Here is a 25,168-nt window from a genome sequence, read left to right on the forward strand (position 1 = left end):
CTGCTATGCTCCGTCGTTACTGCTTGGGCAAGAACATTTCAGGCTATGGCTAACTGCAACTGCACGCATGCTGACCATATGGCTAGCCTAAGGACAAAACCAGACCAAATAATTGTTGATCTGTAACTAAAGTCTTTTCCTCATATGGAATTCTATCTTCTACTGAACTACTGATTTTTACAGAACTGGTAAGAGTTTTATTTGAGGCATGTATGCTCCAGTTAAAATTGGCTTAAGTAAGCTAGTGGATTCAAAAGTTATTAGGGACCACAACTAACCAAAAAGACAGCATACTGAAGTAGGTTTCCCATCCACAGTAATCCAAGGCTTTTGAGGGATAAGGAGTAAGATCCTGTGTAGGCCTTTACCAGTATTTTCTGATATGGTTAACAAGATAGGCTGTACTGTGACTTGGCTCTGACAAAGCTTGCAATCCTTCATCTTGGTAATTGGCAACAATGAGATCTGCCAGTTGTTACCCAACCAGAACTGGCTGCCTAAGGGCATGGGTTGGATAGTCTAACAGTCTAAACTCATCATGGGGTTTTAAGTGTTTCAAACTAAATATGTAAGCTCTTTTTAAATTTAGCTTATGAAGAAAACCTTCAGAGCAATGAAGCTGAGTATACAACTAACAGGATGATTAGTTTGTTAAACTGAGTTTGTGCAACAATTAGAAAGGATACTCTGCATTTTCATGTTAGCATTAATTATTAGTTTAATTAAAATGTAGACTAATACTTTCAAAGCTTTCAAACCCATATCTAAGCATGTACGAATACAGAAGTGCTACAGAATACCAGGATACGTTTATTGCAGCTATCTGGCTCATATTTCAGGACATCTTTCTCTATTTTTTTAGGGTGGAATTGACAGTCCTGAGCACAGTATTCAAGGTGAGAGCATTATCACTGATCTAGGACCTTAACATGTCAGCATTTTTTCCCCTTTAAATTACTGTTATACTATGGGAAACTTTTTTTTTTAATCTGAGTTTAATTTGAAATAAAACTTGAGTGACAGATGCAGATGACTGCCACCATTGGGATGGAGTCAGAATGGCTCAACTGGAGTCAGAATGGCTCAACTTATAGACGTGCATACTCTGATCATGTTTTGACTTGTGAGTTTGGATTTTCTGCCTAAGCAAAAAGTGAGTCCATTATGGTCATAACATTAACAGTCATAAGTTAGACTAATAGACCACTTAGTACAGTCACCTGTGTCTTGTAGAAGCCACTAGTACAGGATATTCTAACATTAGGCACTGCTTGGACTGTGGCCTAATGGATTATTCTTTTTTTTTGTCTACTTTGGTTTTGGACTCATGTAAACTGTGGCATCTGCAACATCTCATGCAATTAAACCTCTAGATAAGCTACAAGTTGCATGAAGCACTGCTTTTTTCCATTTATTTTGACCCTGTTACCTAATGATCCTTTGAGAACTTGTAGTTCTTGTATTATGTGAAAGGATGCAGCCATTCCCTCTCTATCTTCCTCATGATTTTATAGATGCCTGTTAGCCTGCCAGATGTAGTGAACAACTCCAGAAAAATACATCCTGTTTTTACTGACTATTATGTTGATCCTTCTTCATGTGGCTACAAGATTCTATTCAGGTATTTCAAAGCCACTGTTGTTTCTTAATATATAATTGCTAAGGAAACGGTAGAAAAAGTAAATCATTAGAAGCTTATGCTGTTTCACAAACTGATGATATTGTACCCAATGATTTTTCAGACTGGGCCAGATATAGCCAACTGTTCAAACACAATTTGCATGGGACAGAAGAAAAGAAAAAAGAGTGCAGCTACAATGTTTGTAATAAATATGCAATCTGTAAAGAAAGAAGAGAAAGGTAGGGGTTTTTGGCCTTGTAAACTGAAGACACTATTCAAAACCAGTCCCACTTCCTTTCCAACTTGTTAGGTTGCTGAGAAGTATATACAGACAGACCATGCCATGTGTATTCTCATTGTGGGGTTATCTTACCTGACCCATTTTTCAGGTATCCATTTGCATCTACAGTAGTGTACATGATGTAAGGACCAGGCTGATTAACACCAAAAGGCTACAAGGTGGGGGGGGAAAAGCACACAAAATTTTAGGAACAGACAAAGCTATATTAATAAAACAGTAAACCAAAGAAAAATGTTTCTAGATTAATGATTTCCTTTTGGTACAGATAATTTAAAAATCTTGCAACTTTTTTTGTCATAGCATTATGTGGAAATTGATTTTAAAAATAAAGCTAATCAGTTGCCTAAGTGATGTTTAGCTACTCATGAAGAAAACAATACTATTCAGTCCTCTGGCAAAAGGCTTAATGTTTTCTTGGAAGTTACAAGCAAAATAAAAACATAAAAATTCAAAGTTCTGAAAAAGCAGAACTCATTTGATATTGTCTGAGAGAATGCACTATCTTGATGGTCATTCTGAATTGAGAAATACTACAGAAATTCAAAATTTTGTTATCATTATTTAGTGGTGTTTTATTTAATTCATGTAAGTGGTTGAGTAGTTACTTGTTGAGTACCAGTATCTATTTTAAGCAAATTCTCTTGGGGGAGAAAATGTACTTAAACATCGAAGTACAGATATGGGGGAAGAAGTTAAATAAAAAAAAAAATAAAAAAAAAAAATTCAAAGGGACTTGTGGATTACCAAAGGATGAACTGTAATAAATGCACCTAAGAAGGGGGGAGAACAATTATCCACTATGGTGGGGAAGGGAGAGGAGGGGGGACAACTCTAAGAACAGATTTTAAAGAAAATTTTCCTTTTTTTTTAGTGCTGAATTCAAGCTGATATTAGGGCACCAAATCCAGTAAAGATCTTTCAAATGAGTTGCAGAAAGAACACTAAAAGAAGAGATGATGACAAATTTCACACCATGCCTCAAAAAATTATAAGTTCTAAACCACAAGAATAACTGATGAGAGATGGGATCAAAGCCTGAAAAATAATAGATGATTAGAATGAAGAGTAAGGAGACCGCAAAGATGATGTTAATGCAGGTCTACGAAAGATGAGTAAATAAGGTGAAAATCTGATTTATTTATTTATTTTTTGTGCTAAGAAGCTGTATTCTGGCATAATGTACTTTATGTTACTTTCTGACAGAGAACTTCTATTACAGTGGAGGCAATGATCTTGATAATGATACGTTCACCAACATCTGTTGGGAAGATTTGCTTTTTAAACCCTCTCTTTAGTTTTGTAATTAAGCTAATAATACTATCAAGTCCCCTTATTATTTTATATCAGAAATTAAACCCTATGTCTTAAAATATGCTTGAAGAAAAAGTTGGTCCCATTTGAAGCAGTTTTTGTATTTTCAAGTCAAAACTAAATTTCATATTTTTGCAGAGCTAAAGCGCTAATGCTAGCTTTGATTCCTCTAAATTCTTTTAGGCCAACTTTCACGTGAACATTGCTAAACAATTTGCTAATTGAAAGTTTGGTGGGTGAGTTTCAGGGTCTCTGGAGATGATTAAAATAATTGAAATAAATCAGCACATGTGTATGTAGCCATCTGCAGAATCATGAGAATGAAGTATATTTCCTTCCCTTCTCTCCTTCATTGTACCCACGTACTGTATTTTAGTCCAGAAGTGGCTATATGGCTGTATCTGTCCCATAATCAGTTTTGCCTGGCCTTTCTGGCTGCCCAGAACAAGACTTGGCCCACTACACAGTTTGGGCATCCAGCTGTATTACACAAATTTTTCTTATATCTGGTATATCGCAGCCTCTGTGATGCTGGGTAACAAAGCTCACTGCAGAATCAGTCAACTGATTTCATCTCTGAGCAGGCAGCTGGCAAAAGGTATGGGTCTCAAATATGCAGAACTTGGCCAGTCATAACTTGGATTATGCATTCTTCCAGTCAAAAACTGTCTTAATATGTAGAGAGGTTTTGGTATAATTAGACCTTACCTTATTTTTAGCTAAATAGTAATGCAAAGTTATAGTTACACTTACTGTTATTTTCCGCGGACAGTCATTAGAACAGAGGCCACTGAGAACTGCAAAAACCAAAAAGTGAGCTTGTAGTGTTTATGTTAACAAGCCATCTTACAAGCACTACTTCTGAAACCTGTTAAAGTATAGTAATAGTGTCATGTATCCATTAAAACACAAAGAAAATATGTCTTCTATATGACTTACGTTAATGTATAAAAAAAATCCCTAATCTGCTTGAAGCATACTTCTTTGCATAAATTAATCAGCTAGTCACTGTTTTATCATACCTCACTGGTTAACCAGCTTCAAAAGGAGATATATGCCAGTTAAAAAATTCCAAATTAAAACATTTTAAAAATAGTGGACTGTACATTTTATTCATTGTTCTTAATTTCTAACCTTTTAAAAATATTGGCAGAGATTCAGCTTTACTGTTTTAACTGGTAAAAAGGTAGGTAAAGAAAGGCCTTTCCTTTTATACAAAGGATAGTTTTACAACTTGATTTAAAGCAATTCACAAAAGCTGTAACAAACAAAAATCCCATTACCTATATATTATATGAATTCAAAAGTATTATAAGCAGATGTGTATAATGCTACTTAATATCTAAAGCCTGTGACAGTTGCTCAATTGCTTGTTTAAAATGGTTAGTTTCAAAAATCAGTTAAATTAGAGAAATATCTGTTAAACACTTAATTATAATCAACTAAATGACGGACAATGAAAGCCATCTGTTCTATAACCTAGAACATCCTGTCACATTGAGTATTAGAACATCAGTACTAAAATGTCTTTAAAACAAACAACAAAACACACACACACACAAAAATAATCTAAGGTGTCATCCTGATGCAAAATTCAGATTTCAAACGACAACAGTTTGGTTGAGCAGCAGCCCAGTAATGGCTATGAGCAGGGAAGAGGATACAAACCAGGCAGTATCGAAGTCAAGTAAAAGCATAACTTCTCCATGAATTACGGTATCTCGAAGCAAGTGTGGCAGACAGTGAAAATCAAGATTTGGACCAGATGTGAGGGCACATCATCCTAACCACCAGGAGTTTTTTAAAGCATTTTCTGTCTGCTTTAAGGCTCCATAGATTTTAGTGTACAAAATGTTTGGGCACAGTGAAATACTAAAAAGGTGCACATAAAATGTTCATAATGTAATAGTCTGATTAGAAATTGTGTCCTACTGCAGTCAGAAATGGCACTGTTCTAGTGAAGGAACATTTCTGATATTTTGTGTGCAAATATTAACAACTGTCATGATTCCCAAGTTATTGTTCTTTGCATGTGATATAAAAATGTTGAAATTTCCAAATACAGAATAATCTAATATTTTTATACAGTCCAAAAAAAAAATTATCTGGACAAGTAAGATGAAGGTGTGGCAAAGCAGAATTTGAAGACTATGTATCTACAAATAGACTTTTTAAGCTATAAGCTTATTTTATGTTATACATAGGCCTGTAAGTGGAACCAACTCTTCCCATTTTGACGCAAAACGTCACACTGCAATTTGCTGTTCAATTTCTTTACTGGAACAAATAATGTGACAAAGTACATTTGACATTAGTTATAATGAGCAAAACTGTTCTCACTATCCATATGATGAATAAGCGAACACAATGCATTTATTGATATACTAACTCGCACAAAGCATGTTTTGTTAGAAATACTCTCCCCTATATCACAGTAAAATATTTTTAGACCACTCACTAATTCCCATTTCCTGGGATTTCTATGCAAAAATACTCACACCCTAAAAGGGTGCTAAAAAAAGGCTTGGTCCACAGAGGGAATCAAAAAGCATGTTGCAAATTACTCCTTTCCCCATTAATATATCACACAATTATAATTCTAATATGGATTTGTGAAGAGGATTTTCTGCATGCTTGTGTGAATTACACTACCCATATACAGTATTATTTAAAAGAAGGCTTCCACCAACATGACAAATCATTATGGGGTATTATGATGAGAATAAAGCTCAGGCTAAGGAGAAAGCAAAAAATGCATCAGCCCGCAGCAGTAGCTGTAGTTCTGTTTATCTTATGGCATGCAGAATGTGTGCTTTCGAAGGATTAGATGCATTTAAATAACATGAAGGCAAATATAGTTTTTGAAGGTGAAGCTCTAGTTGTTCCTGTTTAGCTTTGTCCCCATAAGCTCACGTACAGCCTCATTTTCTACATGTTCTCAAAAGATCAGGGAAGACAGACAAGCCATGAGCTCAAAGCTCAATACCTTTGCAGTCAAAGAACATGGTAGGGCATGCAATTTGAAAACCTAATTACTCTCAATTACAAATACCATAATCTAACTCTAGCCCTTTATACCAAGTCTCTAATTAAATCACACACCGTTGCCATGTTCATTGCCGTTCCATGCTTTTATGTTAAGATGCGTTTTGTGCCACACGGTGCTTTTAGGCTGAAAACACCAAACTGACTCACGCACGGAAACAAACTGGCTCTCAGAACAGATCATGTGGCATAAGCAAAATATATACCATGCCAGTCGTCACTGAAATGAAACCACTAGATTCTGCATCATTTCCAGATGATATAGAAAAGACCTCCAGTAAAGTAGGCTTGATATGACAAAGGTACAGCAAAAAAAAGACAAAAGTCCCTGCTGGAAAGAAAATACTGCAACCACTCAAGGCACAGATGAAAATAAGTGTACTTGGCTATTGTTTCTTGCCCAGGTTTCTGAAAATAGGCAAGATAAAAAGGCAGGCATTGTGGACAAACAAAGCATGTTCCTTCAAGTCAATATTGCTGTAATTTCTTCTGTTTTCCTTCTCTCTCACTGTAGCATATATATTTATATGTGCAAGGATAATCATATTTTTCCTCAAATTAGTGACTTATGAGCTAATATTCCTCCAAATTTTAAAGAGCATCACACATTTAAAAAAAAATAATCTAAGTTGAATGATAGATATGTGTAGATCTAATGCCATTTTTATATTGACAACATTATGTTATGTGAAAAGGTAAGTGAAGGTATTGTACAAAAGCTTCACAAAAGGGGCCTCGTAAGTTCAGCTAGCCCAACCCTTTCTCTCAAAAACAATTAATTAAATATACTACACAATTTCTTAATCTAGTTGTCAGGACCTCTAATGTTGGTAACTCTGCAGTGTTTCCAGGAATTTATGTTAGTACTTCACAAGCTGTCATTTAGGAAATTATTCTTACTATTTACTCTTTGTAGTCTGTTACTTTATGTTGTGTCCTGCATGGACAAACAGAAAACACTTCCCCCATTGTTATGCATCATTATGGATTGAAGACATGGATCTTCCTTACATTTGTCTTCTAGGCTGAATAACTTGGTTCCAAGTGCTATTTCCCTGCAGATCATATTTTCAGACACTTGATAATTCTTGTTTTTCCTTCAGAAGCCACCTGAGAAATGAGTTTTTAAAGACCTAGTATCTGTCTTTAGAATTTTGCTAGGATGCAGAAGGAAAGGTCCAGGATGAAAGGAAAGATTTAGCCTGCCTCTATTTAACAAGCGAAATAAGACATGCATTCTTGTAAGAAACATACACACTCAAAAGATGGTGAACACTTATTTAAAGGTCACTGCGGTCAACATTGATATTAAAAACTGCTAAAGTGTTGAAAATAGTGGGCAGAATTACTTTGAATTTTAATAAGTACACTAAAACAAAAACAAGAAAAAAACCTCTTGAAATGAAACAAAACCAACTCATCCAAGTTCAGATTCTGCAACAAGAGATTTCTGCAGTTGCTAATATTTTCCACACTGCATTTTTTCTAGAGTTATTATATGCAGAGCATTACCATAATGTTATCATATACAAGGCTCAAATATTCACATTCCTCTCAATGTCCCATTTTGACTTGATTATACAGTGAGAACTCACCAATAACTTTAACAAAATAGGCATCTGCTTCAAAGTTATTTTTTAATGTATGGATAGCAAAATCCTTGTTGGAGTAGCCTTTGCTTAGCACAATGATATCCAAGATTCCCTAGAGGGAAAAAAAAAGTTTACGTTAGAATGCTGATTTACTCTAGGTAACGTCTAAATTTAGCAAACAAATTCCCTTGGAGATACAAAGAAAAAAAATACAACGTGTGCAGCAAAATTTACACCTTCACTACTAATTTTATATCTTTCAAATCTTATTAATCTATGGCAATTTAGGACAGAGTGATCCATCCATAGCTAACCAGGACAATGCATGTGGTCTGTGGCTTCTTTCTTGTCACCAAAGAGGGCAGCTCAAATGGAGCATATTGAAGGTCAGCAAACTTTTAGGCAGTGATGGGCTGCTGCTATCTGCTCACCTTCCAGGGAGCATCCCAGGAGTGAATTTCCCAGGCTGAAGGCACTGCCTGCCACGTGCTGTAAAGCCAACATTTCTACAAAGCAGTCTGCCAATGGCACAAAGACAGATACAGCAACGCAGAAAGTGACGCTGTTTGCTGTAGTAAAGAGTTGAACTTACATCTTCATATATGTCAAAGAAGGTTGCTACCACTGCATCCTTGATTTGATTCAGATCCGAGAGCTCCCAAAAAACTTTAAACATGCGACGTACACTCTTGCAGCTTACATTATTACATGGGACGTTTTCTAGTAAAAATGCTTGTTGATTGCTGTAAAACATACACACACATATGTATAGAAAACAACTTAATTGCTATAAACAGTCTAAATAATAGACATTACAAAAACATAGTAATCAAATAATTTAAGTCTGCTGAAGTTATATATAATAAAAACAAAGCTAGCAGCCACTGGATACTTTAAAATCCATAAGCATTTATGTTAACTTTACAAACAGAATTACAACCATTATGTCATGCCTGACTTAAACCAATGAATACACTGAATAAGTGAGTCCAAATCAGCAGAAATTATTTCATTAACCATCCACTCAAAAAACTGAACATATTCTTACTTTATTCTGAAACACGTACAAGTGCACTTATCTGCCATTTTCCTTAATCCCTCCACAGTCCTTCAACTTAAACACTACTTTAAAAGTTTCCATGCTTTTTCATTATTTCATGACAATCTCTTCCCACCCCAGCTCCATTAATAAATTTTCTTACACATCGCATGATGTTTTAAACAAATTTAAGATTAAACCAAATCCCTATTGGTATGTTTTCCATTGTTCAAAGCAAAATATAAAACACAACCCCCAACCTACTAGCACAGTAAAAATAAGACAAGACAAACCAAGTTGGACGTTTGCTGACATATAACAAATATAGACAGAAAGGTAGGCTGCAATACTGAAACAAGAAACAAACCAACCAACCAGAGTACCAGGGAGATAGCAAAATCTCCCTTCTAAAGAATTTAGCTAATACACACCCATTGGTCAGTGGGAGAGGTAAGGTTCATATGTGCATCCTGATGTCTAATAGCATTATATGCTGTCTTTGATACTGTAACATTGTCACTCTCACTGGAACTGTGAAAACCTTCAGACTTTACCAACTGGGAGTCTGATTCTTTGGCAGATCTGTATCCTGGGTGCCTGTTAGAATCCATCACTGCCTTGGCAATGGGAACAGATGAAGTTTCCTCCTCTCTTTTTGGGGGCAGAGCCAGGAGATGGAGCAGACAATGTTCTGTAAAGCTAGCTAAATATGTCAGAGCCCAGGGCAAGAACCAAAACCACTTCTTCATTATGACCTTGAACATACAGCTGTTTCAGAGGGTGACAGCAAGGATTTTTCTGCATCTTAACAGCATCCAGTACCTCTAGGATGCAGTGACAGAAACGCACACGCACAAACATTTCTTCTTAGGAAAGTTTTTATTTTTCTTTGTTTCTATGGCATATTTCAGATAATTTGTTACTCATAAGAATCATATCCCACAACATTCATATATATGCCTCATCCATTTCAGAAGAGTTAGAGAAGGACAAAACATTTACCCCAAGAAGAAACATTTCTGACACCAAAGTAAACCAGTTTCCTTGTCTGTTGCCAAGTTAATATTTCAGAACCTCCAATGGGTAGAATGTAGGATTTCATTCTCTGTAAGATGTATCAAAAGCAAAATGGGAAATTTAAACACTTCCCTCAAAACCTTATAATTGCATTTCTTGAGCTTCTGTGAAAAATACACGAATTAGGCCTTTATTCTTCTGCCATATGCCTGCATTTGATTGAAGCTTAGTATGAACAACCCACTTTTTACTATTTCACTTAGAAGCATGAGTATATTGAATTAATGTCCAGACAAAATGAAATGAGGTGATCTGCAATATTTAAGACATTGTATTATCTGTATCTGAGAACCCATAATCATAACTTGAAATTGTTAAGTACTCACATTCATTTCATGTATTACATAAGTATCGTACCAGATCAACCACCTAGGAGGTAAGGTGACAACCTGAGCTAAGCTAATTGTTTCAGTTTCTCTTTTTCATCCTGTTGCCATACACTTTTTTTTTAAACTTGAAGAAAGTTTTACAATAATGCTTTCTTTCAATTCACATTTTAAATTGCCAGAAATTGTTAGATGATAATTATTTAAAAGACAAAATATTTTCAACCTTGCATTACTGTCTACAAAGAGTATTCAAGTCTAAACTATAAGCCTTGTGAATAGATAGACACAAGAAGCTTAATTACTACAGGAATCTTTTTTATTTCCATTCCTTGGTAGTGTGCATTTAATGACTTTCAAAACACACAAATCGCAAACAGGACAAACAATAGCGTAACACCAACTGTACTCTAAGAAAAAAGCAAGATATTGATCTAAGTGGCATTGAGCAGGGAAATGCCACTTTCCTTCACCCTTCTGTATCAACAAGAGAAATAAGACAAACAACAGGAAGGAAAAAAACAATCCCAAACCCCAAACAGATGTTGAAGACTGAGAAGTGCACTATAAGAGAAGCTATATTGTAAAGGAGAGAAGAAAAAAAAAAATCAAAAAAAAAATATCACAGATGTAGCTTCCCTTGTAGCAGAGCAGCAGAGGTCTGGAGAATCCCTAATCAGAATATAGCTATGTAGCTGAAAGTCTACTAGTGTTTATCTTAACAGGCAGCAGGAAATTTCATTTCATACTACTACTGATTTATATCCTTACAGTCCCTTTTGAAACACAAGCTTGCCTAGTAAAATCAACAGCTCAGATATGTTACATATAGATGTTAAGCTACAGCAGATGCTAACTATACCTACAAATACTTACATACAGGTTTAGATTTACTAATGTGAGTCATATGAAGTTGAAATCTGATTCTTTTTATTCTGATTTTTTTTTTCAAGAGTCAGTGTTGTTTTTTTTTATGGTAAGCAACATTAAGAACTTGCAGGGTAACAAAAATAATGAAATTCTAAAGCTAATGAAAACTGTTACTATTGGTGAGAAAGATGGGATAAAACAAGGTTTAAACATGAACTGCAATATTAAACTTCTTTTAAGTTTGTTTTTTTTTTTTAAGTGGATTTTACAGAAACGCATCACTTCATTGGAAGCATAGAGAGGTTGGTTTTTTTCCTGTTTGCAAGCTAGCTATTATTACCTTTATAATTAAAGCTGAGCCTTCTTTCCTGTCAATTTCCAAGGCAATTCCTTGGCATTTATTTTATTGATGCCTTCAAATTATTTTGACTTCTATACCAATATTAAATTGCTCTTATCTCCCCTAAAAGCATCTTTGAAAAGCATGATAAGAAGAGTTAATAACTTTTAGATACGTAGCTTCTAAACAAATGCTTTAACTTGAGAATATCACTCGGGTGTCTTCCGCACCATCTCGTTTTTTCCTTTTTTAAAAAATGGATAGTATGTATAGTAAGGAAGTAAGTTACAAACGCACATTTAACTCCAAAATGATTCAGTTTGATTCTTAACTTTCCCCACGCTTCTGACCAAAATTTTGAATGCTATATCCTGCCATTAGATTTGAACAGTATTAGCCAACTAAAATACACTCTTGAAATATTAGTAGTTTCTGCTGAAAATATTAATTTCTGATACATTTACTTATGTGTAAATAGTTCCTCCTTTTTTGATTGAAATTGGGTGAATGTGACTTTCCTTTTCCTCATGAATTTTCAGCCCATTATCTCTTAATAACATACTAGGTAAGGATTTTATCATTAATATGTAGAAATTACCTATAACACCTAGAAACACTTTCAAAATAACTACCTCTGAAAAGCAAACAAATGCACTCACACAGCAACTTCTGTATAGAGGAAAAAACAAAAAGTGCTCATTTGATGGTGGGGGACAGTCTTCAGGTTTGCCGCCCCCCCACCCCCCCCCCCCAAAAAAAAAAAGCAAAAAGCAACATACTTGCAGCCTTCCTCACATCCATGTATATAAACAGCCTTAGTGCTTTAAACTTCCATCTGGTTTTGAAGATGAGCTACGTTCAGAGTTCCACTGAAGGCTGCACGTATTATAACTAGTTGTCTTTGTGCACAAACTTAATTTTTTCATGTGCACAGTCAGGTGATTCCCACTTGACTCAATACAAGATAAAAAATAAGCACTGAAATAAAAAAACCAATAAATTATTTTAGGTTTTGATTATATAATAATGAACACTAATGGAAGCCAGAAACTATATGTGTGTGTGTGTGTGTATATATATATATATATATAATTTCTTAGTAATTGCTAGCCACGTTATGTCCTTCTTGATGCTTCTCAGTCCCAGTTCACTCCCAGGGCTGTGCTGATGTGGGAGTTCCCATGTGCTACATCTCAGCATGGCAGGAGGAAATCTTAAGTGCATGGGCCATTCTTTTGAAAGGCTACAGCAACAGGGACAGTTGCAGTGCCTTACTGTTTGCAGAGGGAAGAGAAATCAGCTGTTTGTCACCACCTCAGCTGTTCAGTTCTATCTTGGAAGAACTCCTGACATCTGAATATAGCCTATGAGCTGCCAGTTGAGTCCTTATATTATTTAGGGCTTTAATACACAAGCATCACTAGAATCAAAGTACCCACCTCCATGTTTTATTTCTGCTACATACTACAATTACCAAGAGCAAGTTTACAAAATTCCTATTATTTTGAACCAAATTTTGAAGATTAACACCATCAGAAAAAATCTCCCTGTAACAATGAAAATCATCAGCATCGTTGAAATGACAAGACAATGTCCCTGAAAGCCTATGGGAAAACATATAAAGATAGACACTGCTACAATGGTAAAACCTTAAAATCAATGCTAAAGTGCTACACAAATGTGTAACGGTCAGTCAGTATCAAACAATTCAGCTTAAATACTGAGAAGAGGCAGAGCAAAAGAACTCTGAACTAAGACTAGCACATCACCCTTAACATGCTATTTGCAGCACTTCTAATACTTAGGTATACACACCAGTGTATACACAGTGGCAGCTAAATTGTGTACTACCTGCATAACTTTATCCCAAACAGCTTATGAACAATGCTCAATAGAGTTGTCTACAATTTGGAAACTTCTGACTGAAGTCATCTATGCAGCAAAGCTAAATTTAATAAGGCTGAATAACTATAAGCAAGGCTTAAACACCAAAGGAAGACTGGAGACTTACCTCAGTTTTATTTTAACATATTTCTTTGCAATTAGAATTAAATATTTACTCCTTAATTTCATACATCTCTCATTCTGTCAATTTTAGGCTAGTTCATTTACAGTTATACAGGGGACATCTAAATGACAAATAACTTGCTCCAGACATTCAGAATAATTGAATTTGCCTCTGGTTTTTCAGTTGTTCAATTACAAGGTGCTCATCAATCCTACATTTAAAAGAAGTCCTCTATCCAACCTTACTTCTGACAAGTGTAAACTAACAATGATTTAGGAAGAGATAATTTGGTCAAACAAGAGTCCTTTCAAGTATATCCATTGTCCTAGTTTAGCTGGGATAGAGTTAATTGTCTTCCTAGTGGCTGGTACAGTGCTATGTTTTGAGTTCAGTATGAGAAGAATGTTGATAACACACTGATGTTTTCAGTTGTTGCTCAGTAGTGTTTAGACTAAAGTCAAGGATTTTTCAGCTTCTCATGCCCAGCCAGTGAGAGAGCTGGAGGGGCACAAGAAGTTGGGAGGGGACACAGCCAGGGCACCTGACCCAAACAGGCCAGAGGGGTATTCCATACCATGTGACATCATATCTAGTATAGAAACTGGGAAGTGGGGGGCGGGGGAATCGCCGCTCGGGGAACTAGCTGGGTGTCGATCGGCGGGTGGTGAGCAATTGCCCTGCGCATCATTTGTACATTCCAATCCTTTCATTATTGCTGTTGTCATTTTATTAGTGTTATCATTATCATTATTAGTTTCTTCTTTTCTGTTCTATTAAACCGTTCTTATCTCAACCCACGGGTTTTGCTTCTTTTTCCTGATTTTCTCCCCCATCCCACTGGGTGGGGGGGGGGGGGAGTGAGTGAGTGGCTGCATGGTGCTTAGTTGCTGGCTGGGGTTAAACCACGACACCCATATAAAGGATTAATACTTATACATTAATTTAAAACAGAGCATGAACACATGGAAAAATTTCTAGAAGTGTATTATACTCAAAGTTTTTCATTCAACTGTCCATAACCAGTTGTTTGTTATCTCCAAGTTTCCATTTTTACTGTTATTTATCAACAACGTCAGAGATACTTTTATTTCCAACTTTACCATTGCTTTACCAGGGAAAAACATTCCCTCTCAATAAAAGCATAACTGAAAAAAAATGCTTCCTTAGATTACGTGTTTGCAATGCAAGATGCCAATTACTAACACCTAATTTGGAAACAAGTGGTCAAACAGAATTTGTTTCATCTAATTAGGTGGGAGAAAGATGAGTGTTTATAGCCTCACATGCAGTACTTACTTCCAATGTTACCAGAGTCAATTTAAAACCAGCATGTGAAAAAATGAATACATTTAGATAAGATAGGAAGTAGAGATGAACCGATTAATAACTAGTGATAAAAATCCCTTTACCTGTTATTATTCTACATACATACACAATCTCTAATACAGTCATAACTGGAGGGAATAAAAATTCATGTATGTATCTAGCCTGAAGAAAAATCTGTGGACTGGAATTCTAATGTGCAGGTTTTGACTCAAGTCAGAAGTTAAAAGAATTCATAATGGATAGATAAATATGTAAGAATTGACTGTGAATTTAGCATCTTCACCTGTTGGAATTTATTGAGTCTCTGGATTCAAACCCCCAACACACTTGCAACCACAAATGAAATACCTTTGTTGTTGTTGCTGTTAAGGAATGTCTCCGTGCTGTCAGAATATTTACACACTGTTATTTGAAATCAAAAGGACATGGCAGGAGATGAAACGGTGTAGTCTTACAGCAGTTCTGAGAATATTTAAAGCTATTAATCATTTTCCTGACTTACTCACCTGGAAGGACAGTAAACTAATGTTATTCCTAACTATCATGTCTTTATTTCAGCGTTCTGTAGGTATTTTTAAGGATTTGATCTGAAAGTGCTTTCCTGAATTGTGATGAAAGCATATAATTGTTTTTAATCATATTCTTCCATTATCATGTATCAGTATATTTTCAGATGCATAAAATGGTTTCTGCCTCCTTTAATTTCTTTAAGTTACAGACAGCAACTAGAAGCTAGGCTTCCTAGACTATAGCACAGATTGAGGTCAAGAGTTTACAAAAATGCTTTTATCATTTAATCACAGTAATCAATCACTGAAATTAGATCTGTAGATGTAGCATGAAAGGCTTCAGAGAAAGAAATACAGTTTGATCCAGAAGTGTTTAAAATCAATTAAATAAGGTTTTCATTTTAATTTGCTCTAATTTATAAAGAGTATTAAATTTAATTCCCACACTGTTTTAATTCTCTCCACTCTGTGACCCAGTTACACATTTTAAAAGGAAGTATTTGCTTAAGTCTCTCAGAAACAATGAATTAATATTACTGTGAAAAGTGACATTTCACAGTGGGTGCAAAAAATGTGACATTCATTCCTATCCCAAAATATGAAGAGTCTGTTTCCATTACTTTTCTACAAATACTGGAAATATACAGTGTTAACATGCAACGTATTTCTTAATTTTTAGTTTACTGACTCTTTTTTTGCCAGACTTCCTCAGCTCTCTGAACTTCCCTTTTAATAACTTGTCAAATCATCTGCCAGTACACCTTCAGTCCTTATGCCTTACTGTGTCACACAACTTTGAAGTCAAGTTTCAAAATAACTTTAAGATGCACCCAACTGAATAAAAAATTTCAGAAGCAAGGAGAATAAAGATAAAAGTGTATCACAGTAATTCATTGCAATGAGACGTAGGTAACTTCCTGGACTTTTATAGAAGTAACTATTTACAAACGATTCAAGTCTTTTACATAATATTACATTGCCATAATTATACACCAGCCAGAGGAGAGAGGCTCCTAAGAATCCTGAAAGATAAAATAACTTCAAATAAACTTCTGAACTCTGTAAATCTTCATGAAGTCCTTCTGAAGTGTACTAGCTATTGAGATACACACTAGAAGATAGCCTTATAGTACAGCTCAAAACACAAGATTCATGGGTCTTCAGTAAAAACAAAGACAAGAACAACTTTACAGTTTAGATGTCATGGTGTTTCTATGGAAAAGGAAGGACTTTGGTTCCAGTCTGCTCTCTAGACTGTTCATAGTCTTTATTCAATGACTGCTGAACAGAAGATGCAAACTCCCAATTGACTAAGGCTATGGAGTAGAAAACCTGACATTCAGTGTCCGAGTGCTTTAACTTTCTTTGCCTTTGCAAGTTCTGGGCGGTAACAGCATCACCTCCTTCTCCTCTGCCATATCTGAATATAAACAGCTGCTGTATTAGTTATTTTAAGGCTCAGGGTTACAGAGACAGAGCTCAGCTACTCACTGCCTTGTCTCTGAATCACATCACGTAGGCTGAATACAAGAATGTAACTCTTCAAACTGGGTCATTTTTAGGTATGTGTCAGTATCTGAAGAACTCTAAAACAAAAATGTCAGTGGGCAACTCATGTTCAGGCAACTGCTTGAGGATCTGAATTGACTTCTTGGACTTCAGCATCTAAATTCTGTCTATATACTGTTTTAAGAACCAAAGTGATCTCCTCAGTTCTTTTCCTTATTGAGCATTAATTCAAATTATGAACCTGCACCCAAGCTCATCCAAAATACCATACAGAGGAAGACAACAAATACACCTGTAAAAGAGACTTGTTTTGCCTTGTAATGCACTAATGCAAGTATGTCATAGATCCCAGTAAAGATGATGTTGAGACTCCATAAGGTATTGATTAAAATACCCTTTACAAGCGATGACATAAGGAAGAAAAAAGGGGTAGCACAGATCATCTTACATCTCTTCAGGTGCTGGAAAACCTAGGCTGTGCAGCATCAGACAGACCTCTAGCCAGGGCACAGCATGCTGCATGCATCCTGTCTGTAGTGAGGTTCACTGGCATTATGGTCTCTAGAACTCTTTTAAGTTTTTCTTGGAAGTAAACAACTCTACTCATCATTTCTACTGTCAAGAGAAAGGATGTTCACATGAAAACATGCTGCTTCACTTCAAGATAAAGACAAGGACATGTCAGTGGTATCATCACCAGGTGCCAAGTGAGAGCTGCCTACAGGCTTCTCCATTATGATTAGCTGGCTAAGTTTATCCTGCAGCCAAGGGGTATGTGCAGAACAACACAGGTGTGCACCTACTCAGGTCAACTGTTATGTGGATCACTAACTGTTCAATGTACAACAGTCACACTGTAAGCATCACTACGAGCCCCCTCGCACCTAACACAAGATGGTAGCAGTACAAAGTACTGGGAAAGCAAGTAAAGAAGGGAAAAAAAAAAAAAAAAGGAGGAGAAAGATTACACTGACAAATTTAATAGGAAAGGTTAGAAGCTTCTTTTTTTGGTGTGTGTGTGTGTATAGAATTCTATTTATTTCAGTTAAATTTGGGCAATATAAAATCACTGATAAGTTATTAGGTCTATCTAAAATTCCTGGTTCTCAAAAGGGGCAAAACACTATTGCCTTTTTTCAGCAGATTCACCAATCAGTGTTCACTCCATGTGACAGCATGGAACAGGTTCCTCAACTCTCAGCAGCCTGGTGTTACTAGCCAACACTGAAAGCTGAAGTCAGGATTTTACAGAAGATGATTTGGGAAAGGAAAGGCAGAGATAATCAGCTCCTGTGACCCAGGAGGACTGTCTAAAAATGGTACTTCATACTCCACTCCCTGGTGCAATTCCCCACCAAAAGTCACAGTTTGAGCCTATACAATTATGCATTCTGAATATACCATGTAAATGCATACCTTTTAAAAAGGGAAACATTTAGCAGAGATCAAAAGTCTTGTTCACATGATAAAATGGACGAGATGCACTAAAATTAGTAATTTGTATGACTGATGACTGAACGTGCATTTAATAGTCTTTATTTCTAGGTTTACATATACTCTACCTTCCAGATGTGTTCTTTAGTATAGCAAGAGCATCTGGGTAGCCATCCATATTGTAATCTCCAATATGAAGCGTAATTGGAAATGAAATTTCTGTTGAAGATTTGTCATTTTGATATGGTACAAAACCCCAGAGTGTGTCTTTATTTCTGAAGTCTTGCAAGACTGGAATCCACTGTAAAATAAAACAAAAAAAGAACAGCTAGATAAGGAAAGCAATTTTATTTATTTAAACAACATAATTCTATTTAAAACAGCTGACATTTCTTCACTGCATCAAGATTCTTAACCACTTAAAATTTCCAAAGAGGAAATAACAATTATTTCCTAACTCTGTCACCAAATGAAAAAATTAATTTGAAGTCTTTCTGTGCACTAAATTATTCCAGAACAGAAAAAAAAAAAAAAAAAAAGGTTGTAAGAATAAAGGACTTGTGTTTTGGAATGTGTCCAGTGTACCGAAATATTCAGGAACAACTTCACTGAAATTCAGGCTTGCCTGGAATCTGTACTAATCCTTAAGTGTAGGTAAGCCCAAACCATCAGGGCCTTGAGATCCCGAGTCCCTTGTTTTTCTTGGAATTGCAAGCAATAGGCAGCATTAAAGCCAGAGGAGGGATGTACCCCCATTAAATCTGTGGACAACACCAAATTGGGGGATACTAACAATATGCTTCAGGACAGAATGGCCATTCAGAGGAGACCTAGAAAGGCAAGAATAGGCAAACAGGCACCTCATAACAATCAGCAAAGAAAGTCCTGCACAGGGGAGTAAACCCCTGCAACAGTACAGGCGGGTGACTGACCAGGAGGGCAGCAGCTCTTCCAAAAAAGATGCATGGGTCCTGGTGAACAGTAAGCTAAAGCTGAGTGTGGCAGCTATGATGGCAAAACAGCATACTGCACTGTAACTGCTGCCTAAGCTCTTGCTGACTGACGTGAGTGATTATTTCTCTTTATTCAGCACTTATTAGTCTGCATCTGGATTCCATGTCCAGTTTTGTGCCCCACGATTCAAGAAAAGTTTGAGAATATTCAGTGTGTTTAGAGAAGGATCACCAAGATGGTCAGGCGTTGAATATTTACTTAAAGGACAGGTTGAGGGCACACGGCTTGTTCAGCCTGGAGAACAGAAGATTTAGGGGGGACCTAATAGCAGCCTTCCAATGCCTGCAAGGAGATAACTGAGAAGATCGACCCAGGCTCTCTACTGAGATAGATACATGGCAGAAGAACAAGAGACAATGGTCACAGACCATTACAACTAGAGATAAACAAACAAATTAAACTAGGAGAGAGGCTCTGAGAAGTTACAGAATCTTTGTCCCTGGGGGTTTTCAAAGTTTGACTGGACAAAGCTCTAAACAACATGGTCTGAATTCAGTGTTGCCCGTGCTTAAAGCAGAAGGCTGAATCTCCTAAGGTTCACTTCATCTTGAATGATTCTATTATTCATGGATATTTAGAAGTTCAAGAGCTTCAACTCCCCTCCTATCTTCCCAGCAGCACCCGATACTGAGCTGTATGATAAGAAATTAAGATTACGGTATCAAATTGAAAGTACAAAAGAAATGCAAAGTATAATTTCTCCAGGACAAGAAATAGAATGTATCTGCACTTACTTTCCACAAAGTGCTGCAGCGGTGCTAAATAAGAATTTATCTTAATTAAAATCAAAGTAATTTCACAAGTTGGTATGAAGCTGAACTACCAGGGTTAACATTTCAATGCTACAGAAAAATTCAGTGACATTTTAAAAGCCAGAAGTAATTTTATATGTCAACTAACTGACAAGGCCTTCAAAAGGACAGAAGGGTCCCACCTCAAAGGATCACTATCACCAACATCAAAAGCACTTAACAGCATCTTCAATGTCTCTCATCCAAGCCTTAATTTAGCTGTTTCAGGAACCAGAATGAGATCCCTGACAGCATCATTTCCTGCTGTGGAGAGACTCCCTCACTAACACAATCCAGTAATCAACAACATTCCTGCCACATGGTAATTGCATGCGACACTTGGACTGGTCTCTTGAGATTACATACAACCACATGCATATTAGAGAAGCCCCCAAAATTATTAAAAAAGTGCACTAAGGGCAACTTCGGATATCACAGATGGCTTAGAAGCCTGCAACAGTTCTGCCAGACACTGCATATACTTAGTGCATGTCTGCCTGGGTAAGTGATGACATTTGAACTGGAAAGATGATCTACAACACTCTTGAGAACTCAAAGTTGAAATTAAATTTACTTTGAGCCTCAGCCCCTCACCCACAACATATGCATGCCTATTTAGTTACTGTTAGCTGCTGAAGATGTGGAAGAATCCAAGAAACAGAAAATACGAAAAAGACTCTTAACCTGAGGGAAACTTTTCAAAGGTTTAGATTTCTTAGCACTTATTTGTCATGCAGAAGACAGATAAAACAATATTATTACAAAATATTGTAATTTTGAAAAACACTGATTGAAATCAGAACCATGAAATATAATAACAGTTTTTAATTTACATGGTATCATTTACAGTCATTGCAATGAAACCCAATTATATCCATCTCATACTTTCTAAACGTTCCCATGTATGGTAATGCTATTTTAAAGAAACAAAATTAAAAATGAATTTTTAGGCACAAATCCAAATTTGTATTCTGCTTTTACTCTACTCAGAGTGGTTCATAGAAATCAATTTTACAAACATAAGGTCTACAATGAAATGCAGAGATATAAGACAACAGGTGAGCAAAACAGAACCATCACCTATTGCTACCAAGCACCATCACTGTGCACACTACAGGGTAAGATTCATCCATCTCACTGAACCAGTTGTGGGACTTTTTATAACAGCAGTTGTAGAACATTTAAAAAACATCAGTCTTGTTTGATGTGTAACCATAGCACATTCTAGTACTATACGTAACTTACTCTGACAGTTTAAATTCAGAGCAATCCACGCTTCTGGAGAAAATCATTCTGTATATTTCTATTATAAACGGCAGTATTGTGTAATGTAACGCAAGATTAATTGATCATGTGCCTCAGGACATATATTTCAGTACAGATAGCAAAAAATGAAAATATGTTTGTCAGTAATATAAATCTCCTACTACTTTTGTATTTGATAATCCAATTACTTTAAGCTTCATGTTTGCCATTACTATTTTAATAGGAAAAAGACTGAAACCTATTTTTTTTCCTTTCACTCGAAGATAGAAATAGATGGGTAAAATGAGGACACACAAAGCTATTTTTTGTGGTTTTCTGATCATATGATTTCTGTTATGTAGCTCAGATGAAAAATAGACTGAAAAATGGAATGAGTGTATCTAAAAGAAAATATAAGTGAACACATAAAATTCAGTCAGAGAAATCAAAGATTTACAACTTCACTTTCTGATAAATTCCATTGCATGGCACCACTAATATCATTACTTACAACATTTATATAGATATTTTTACTCCTTCAAGTAATGATTTTGTAGACCAAAACAAGGAAAACATCTTTAAGTGCTTTAAAATTTTTTTCAAACTCTTCAAATATTTGGTTTTCAACAAGTAGAAAAGAGAATGCTTTACTGCCCTGTGAAAACAGTGTCTTTTTCATTTTTAGAAAGATCTTGGGTACTTGAGAAAAAAATTTAAAACTACTTGCACTCACCCCACTTAACTTGAAAAGGGCACATTTCTTTCAGAGTCCACATTCTTCCACACATTAGGAAAAGGCACTTCTCTTGCTCTAAAGTGTATTAGCAGGTTTTTGAGCCAAAACTTTGGGATTAACATATCTCAATTTTTAAACCACGGCCAGAAACCTATGAAGCACAAAAACCCCATCCAGCCAGCTGCCCACTTCTAGGCCACCTAACACAGACAGGGAGCCAGCTGCAAGTCAGAAAGCATTTGGAAATTGGTAGACCATTTTTGGCCAATATCTTTTCTGGAAATGCCAGGGTTTGTCCTCCTTTCTATGACAAACACTATCCCATCCTATAGAAACGTGAGTATTAAGAGTGGCCTGGAAGAACTGGCCACAGCAACAGAAGTCCTTTTCCCTGGGGGCGTCCCCCTCTACTGTACACATGCATTGTAGTTCAGCTGCACATAAAAAATAAATCCCATGATTTCAGGATGCATTAGGCTTTCAGTGCATATGAAGGTCACCTGAATTCCATATGCAGTTGAGCAGGCACTACTGCATAAAAAGAAAGTAAATTACCTATAGATTACACCATTAACTTACAGTGTTCAAAGTCCAGAAGATGACAATCCCAAACACTGATTTAGCAACACAGAAAAAAGTAACCAAAGCAGTAAAAGTCACATGCTAGAATGTGGCTCATGGCCCCATTACTGCTTTGAGAAAGACGAGCAACTTAGAAATCATGAGAGCATCTTGTAGAATCTGAGACTTATGAAAATTACAGCAGCTGCAATCCCCTCACGGCTTTAAACTGTTATAGAGGAATGAGGAAAAACTGACCAACTGCAGCTGATAATCAATGCTGTCACATACCTCTCTAGCCTAGAGAATGATACCACAAAGACCTGTGGTTTGCTGTAGGATGCACTACTGTGTTCTACTTCAGAGCTGCTAAATTTATAAGAAGAATAAAGCTATAACCTTTCTATTGTACAGAGAAAGGTTGTAAGAATCATCAAGCCCAGAAAGAAACTCTCAAATGAAGGGACCAAAATAATACTGTTTGCCTCAGGAAACAAATGAAAAAATTATACTGAATACTTGGCAAAATTAAAAGAAAGATCAGTCACCTCTAAGAATATCATAGTATCTAGAGTTTTTACAATAATCGGTACCAGGAACTTTAAAACATTTTTAGGGAGAACTTGGTCTAATTTTCAGAATCCAGATGAGAGATCTAAATCAGCTAGCAGATTAGTCTGTAGCTATTGCAGGTGAATTTAAAGATGTCTGAGGTGTCCTCACACCTGCCACAATCTGAAACAGCATATGGGATTCTACTTCAGATCTGACAGCAATTCTTCTGTTGCTATGGAAACATTCACATTCTTTTAAAATTTTCGTAGGTCTGTATCTCCTTAAGTCACTCATCTGTATTTTGTTGGCCTTTACTTTTGCTCCATCATCCAAAAGAAGGAAATTTATCTGAGATATTTCTAATACTTATAAAGATTAAATCATTAAATAAATTAAAACCTATGGTGAAAGATCATCCTTGCAATGATTCTCCTAGATCTGCTTGGCTTTTCAGTAGCCATCCAGCTGTGCCAAAGACATCATAAGAAATATAGCGTAGACTGACAGACATCAAACAAGATCTTACCATAACAACTCCAAAGCCTGACATGCCATTGCATGCCTCTCCACAGCATAATTTTTACAACCACAAATTCTACAGATGTGTATTTCTGATTGTTATGCATTTCGTCCCAATGCATCATACACTCTCATGGAACTGTGTTAACTGATTTTCATTTGGTTTCATCAAATGTCACAATAAACAAGCAGGAAGGACAGACCCAGGTCCAGTTACCATATGCAAAATATTTTGTGTAAGACAGTCATCTAATTAGTGATTTTTCAGATCTGAGATCAGTAAGTTTCTTTAGAAAAAAATATCTGAAAACCAGAATTCTTTGCTACATCCTTAACTAAAAAAAAAAAAAAAAAAAAAAAAAAAGAACCCCCCCCCCCCCAAACGCTACAGCAAATACTGAACAGAGATAATGGATATATAGTATCTTCTTCTTTTTCAATAATAGTCTTGCAATCTCTCAGTTTCCCATAGATTCCCTATAATTACCTACCTGTTACACAAGGGATACCATCCCTTTGTTGAAACACATTCTGCACCACAAGGGCTTATTATTATTTCCCTCAAATTGTAAAGTGATTAAATGAAAGGAATTGATCCCAGTCTGTTGCCACAAAGTTTACATTTATCATTGCTTATGAAGATTAACTTACTTAGTCAAAGCCGGAAGCTGGGTCATCTGATCTCACAATGACCAAATTCAGTGAAATCAAAACATTTCACTTCCAAATAAATATGGGAACTAACATGGTTGAACAGTTTTCTACCTGAAGGAAACATGCAACACATGGGAAAAACTGCAGACATATGAATGAAGATACTGATTTCAGAATAGAAAAGATGAAATGCCTTAGAAGAAAAAGCTCCATCACCTCTAGATGAGTTTAAGACTGCGAGAAAAGAGTGTTCTAGATATAACTCCTTAAAAAGGTCAGGTCGGAACAAGTCATCATTGCATGCCATTTGATACTGTCATTTTAATTAAAGTAATTCTAAAAATATGCAGGGAAAATTGCTTTAAAGTTTCTAGGTGACTCTTAATACTTTTTAATACATTTTTCTAGCAGGATGAGAATCCGTTGGATTCTTCACTTTTTAAAATAAAGTGACAACATTTGGGTGCTTGTCGTGGTTTAACCCCAGCCAGCAACTAAGCACCATGCAGCCACTCACTCACTCCCCCCCCCCCACCCAGTGGGATGGGGGAGAAAATCAGGAAAAAGAAGCAAAACCCGTGGGTTGAGATAAGAACGGTTTAATAGAACAGAAAAGAAGAAACTAATAATGATAATGATAACACTAATAAAATGACAACAGCAATAATGAAAGGATTGGAATGTACAAATGATGCGCAGGGCAATTGCTCACCACCCGCCGATCGACACCCAGCTAGTTCCCCGAGCGGCGATTCCCCCGCCCCCCACTTCCCAGTTTCTATACT

At 36.2% G+C, this 25,168-nt stretch overlaps 1 protein-coding gene across 2 annotated transcripts in view; it reads right to left on the bottom strand.

The window, feature by feature from the left end:
• Positions 1–25,168, bottom strand: part of ITFG1 (integrin alpha FG-GAP repeat containing 1) — a 94,106-nt gene that overhangs the window by 20,420 nt on the left and 48,518 nt on the right. Inside the window, exons 10-14 of one of the 2 annotated variants that reach the window (XM_075040179.1) lie at positions 18,437–18,609; positions 8,463–8,613; positions 7,874–7,982; positions 3,987–4,030; positions 1,995–2,073 (exon numbers count right to left, since the gene is read on the bottom strand). In XM_075040179.1, coding sequence (XP_074896280.1) covers positions 1,995–2,073; positions 3,987–4,030; positions 7,874–7,982; positions 8,463–8,613; positions 18,437–18,609 — 556 coding nt within the window. The remainder of the gene's footprint in view (positions 1–1,994; positions 2,074–3,986; positions 4,031–7,873; positions 7,983–8,462; positions 8,614–18,436; positions 18,610–25,168) is intronic. The other variant, XM_075040180.1, reaches the window with a different exon arrangement.

The sequence above is a fragment of the Buteo buteo genome, chromosome 11, assembly GCF_964188355.1.
Source record: "Buteo buteo chromosome 11, bButBut1.hap1.1, whole genome shotgun sequence".
Lineage (NCBI taxonomy): Eukaryota > Metazoa > Chordata > Aves > Accipitriformes > Accipitridae > Buteo > Buteo buteo.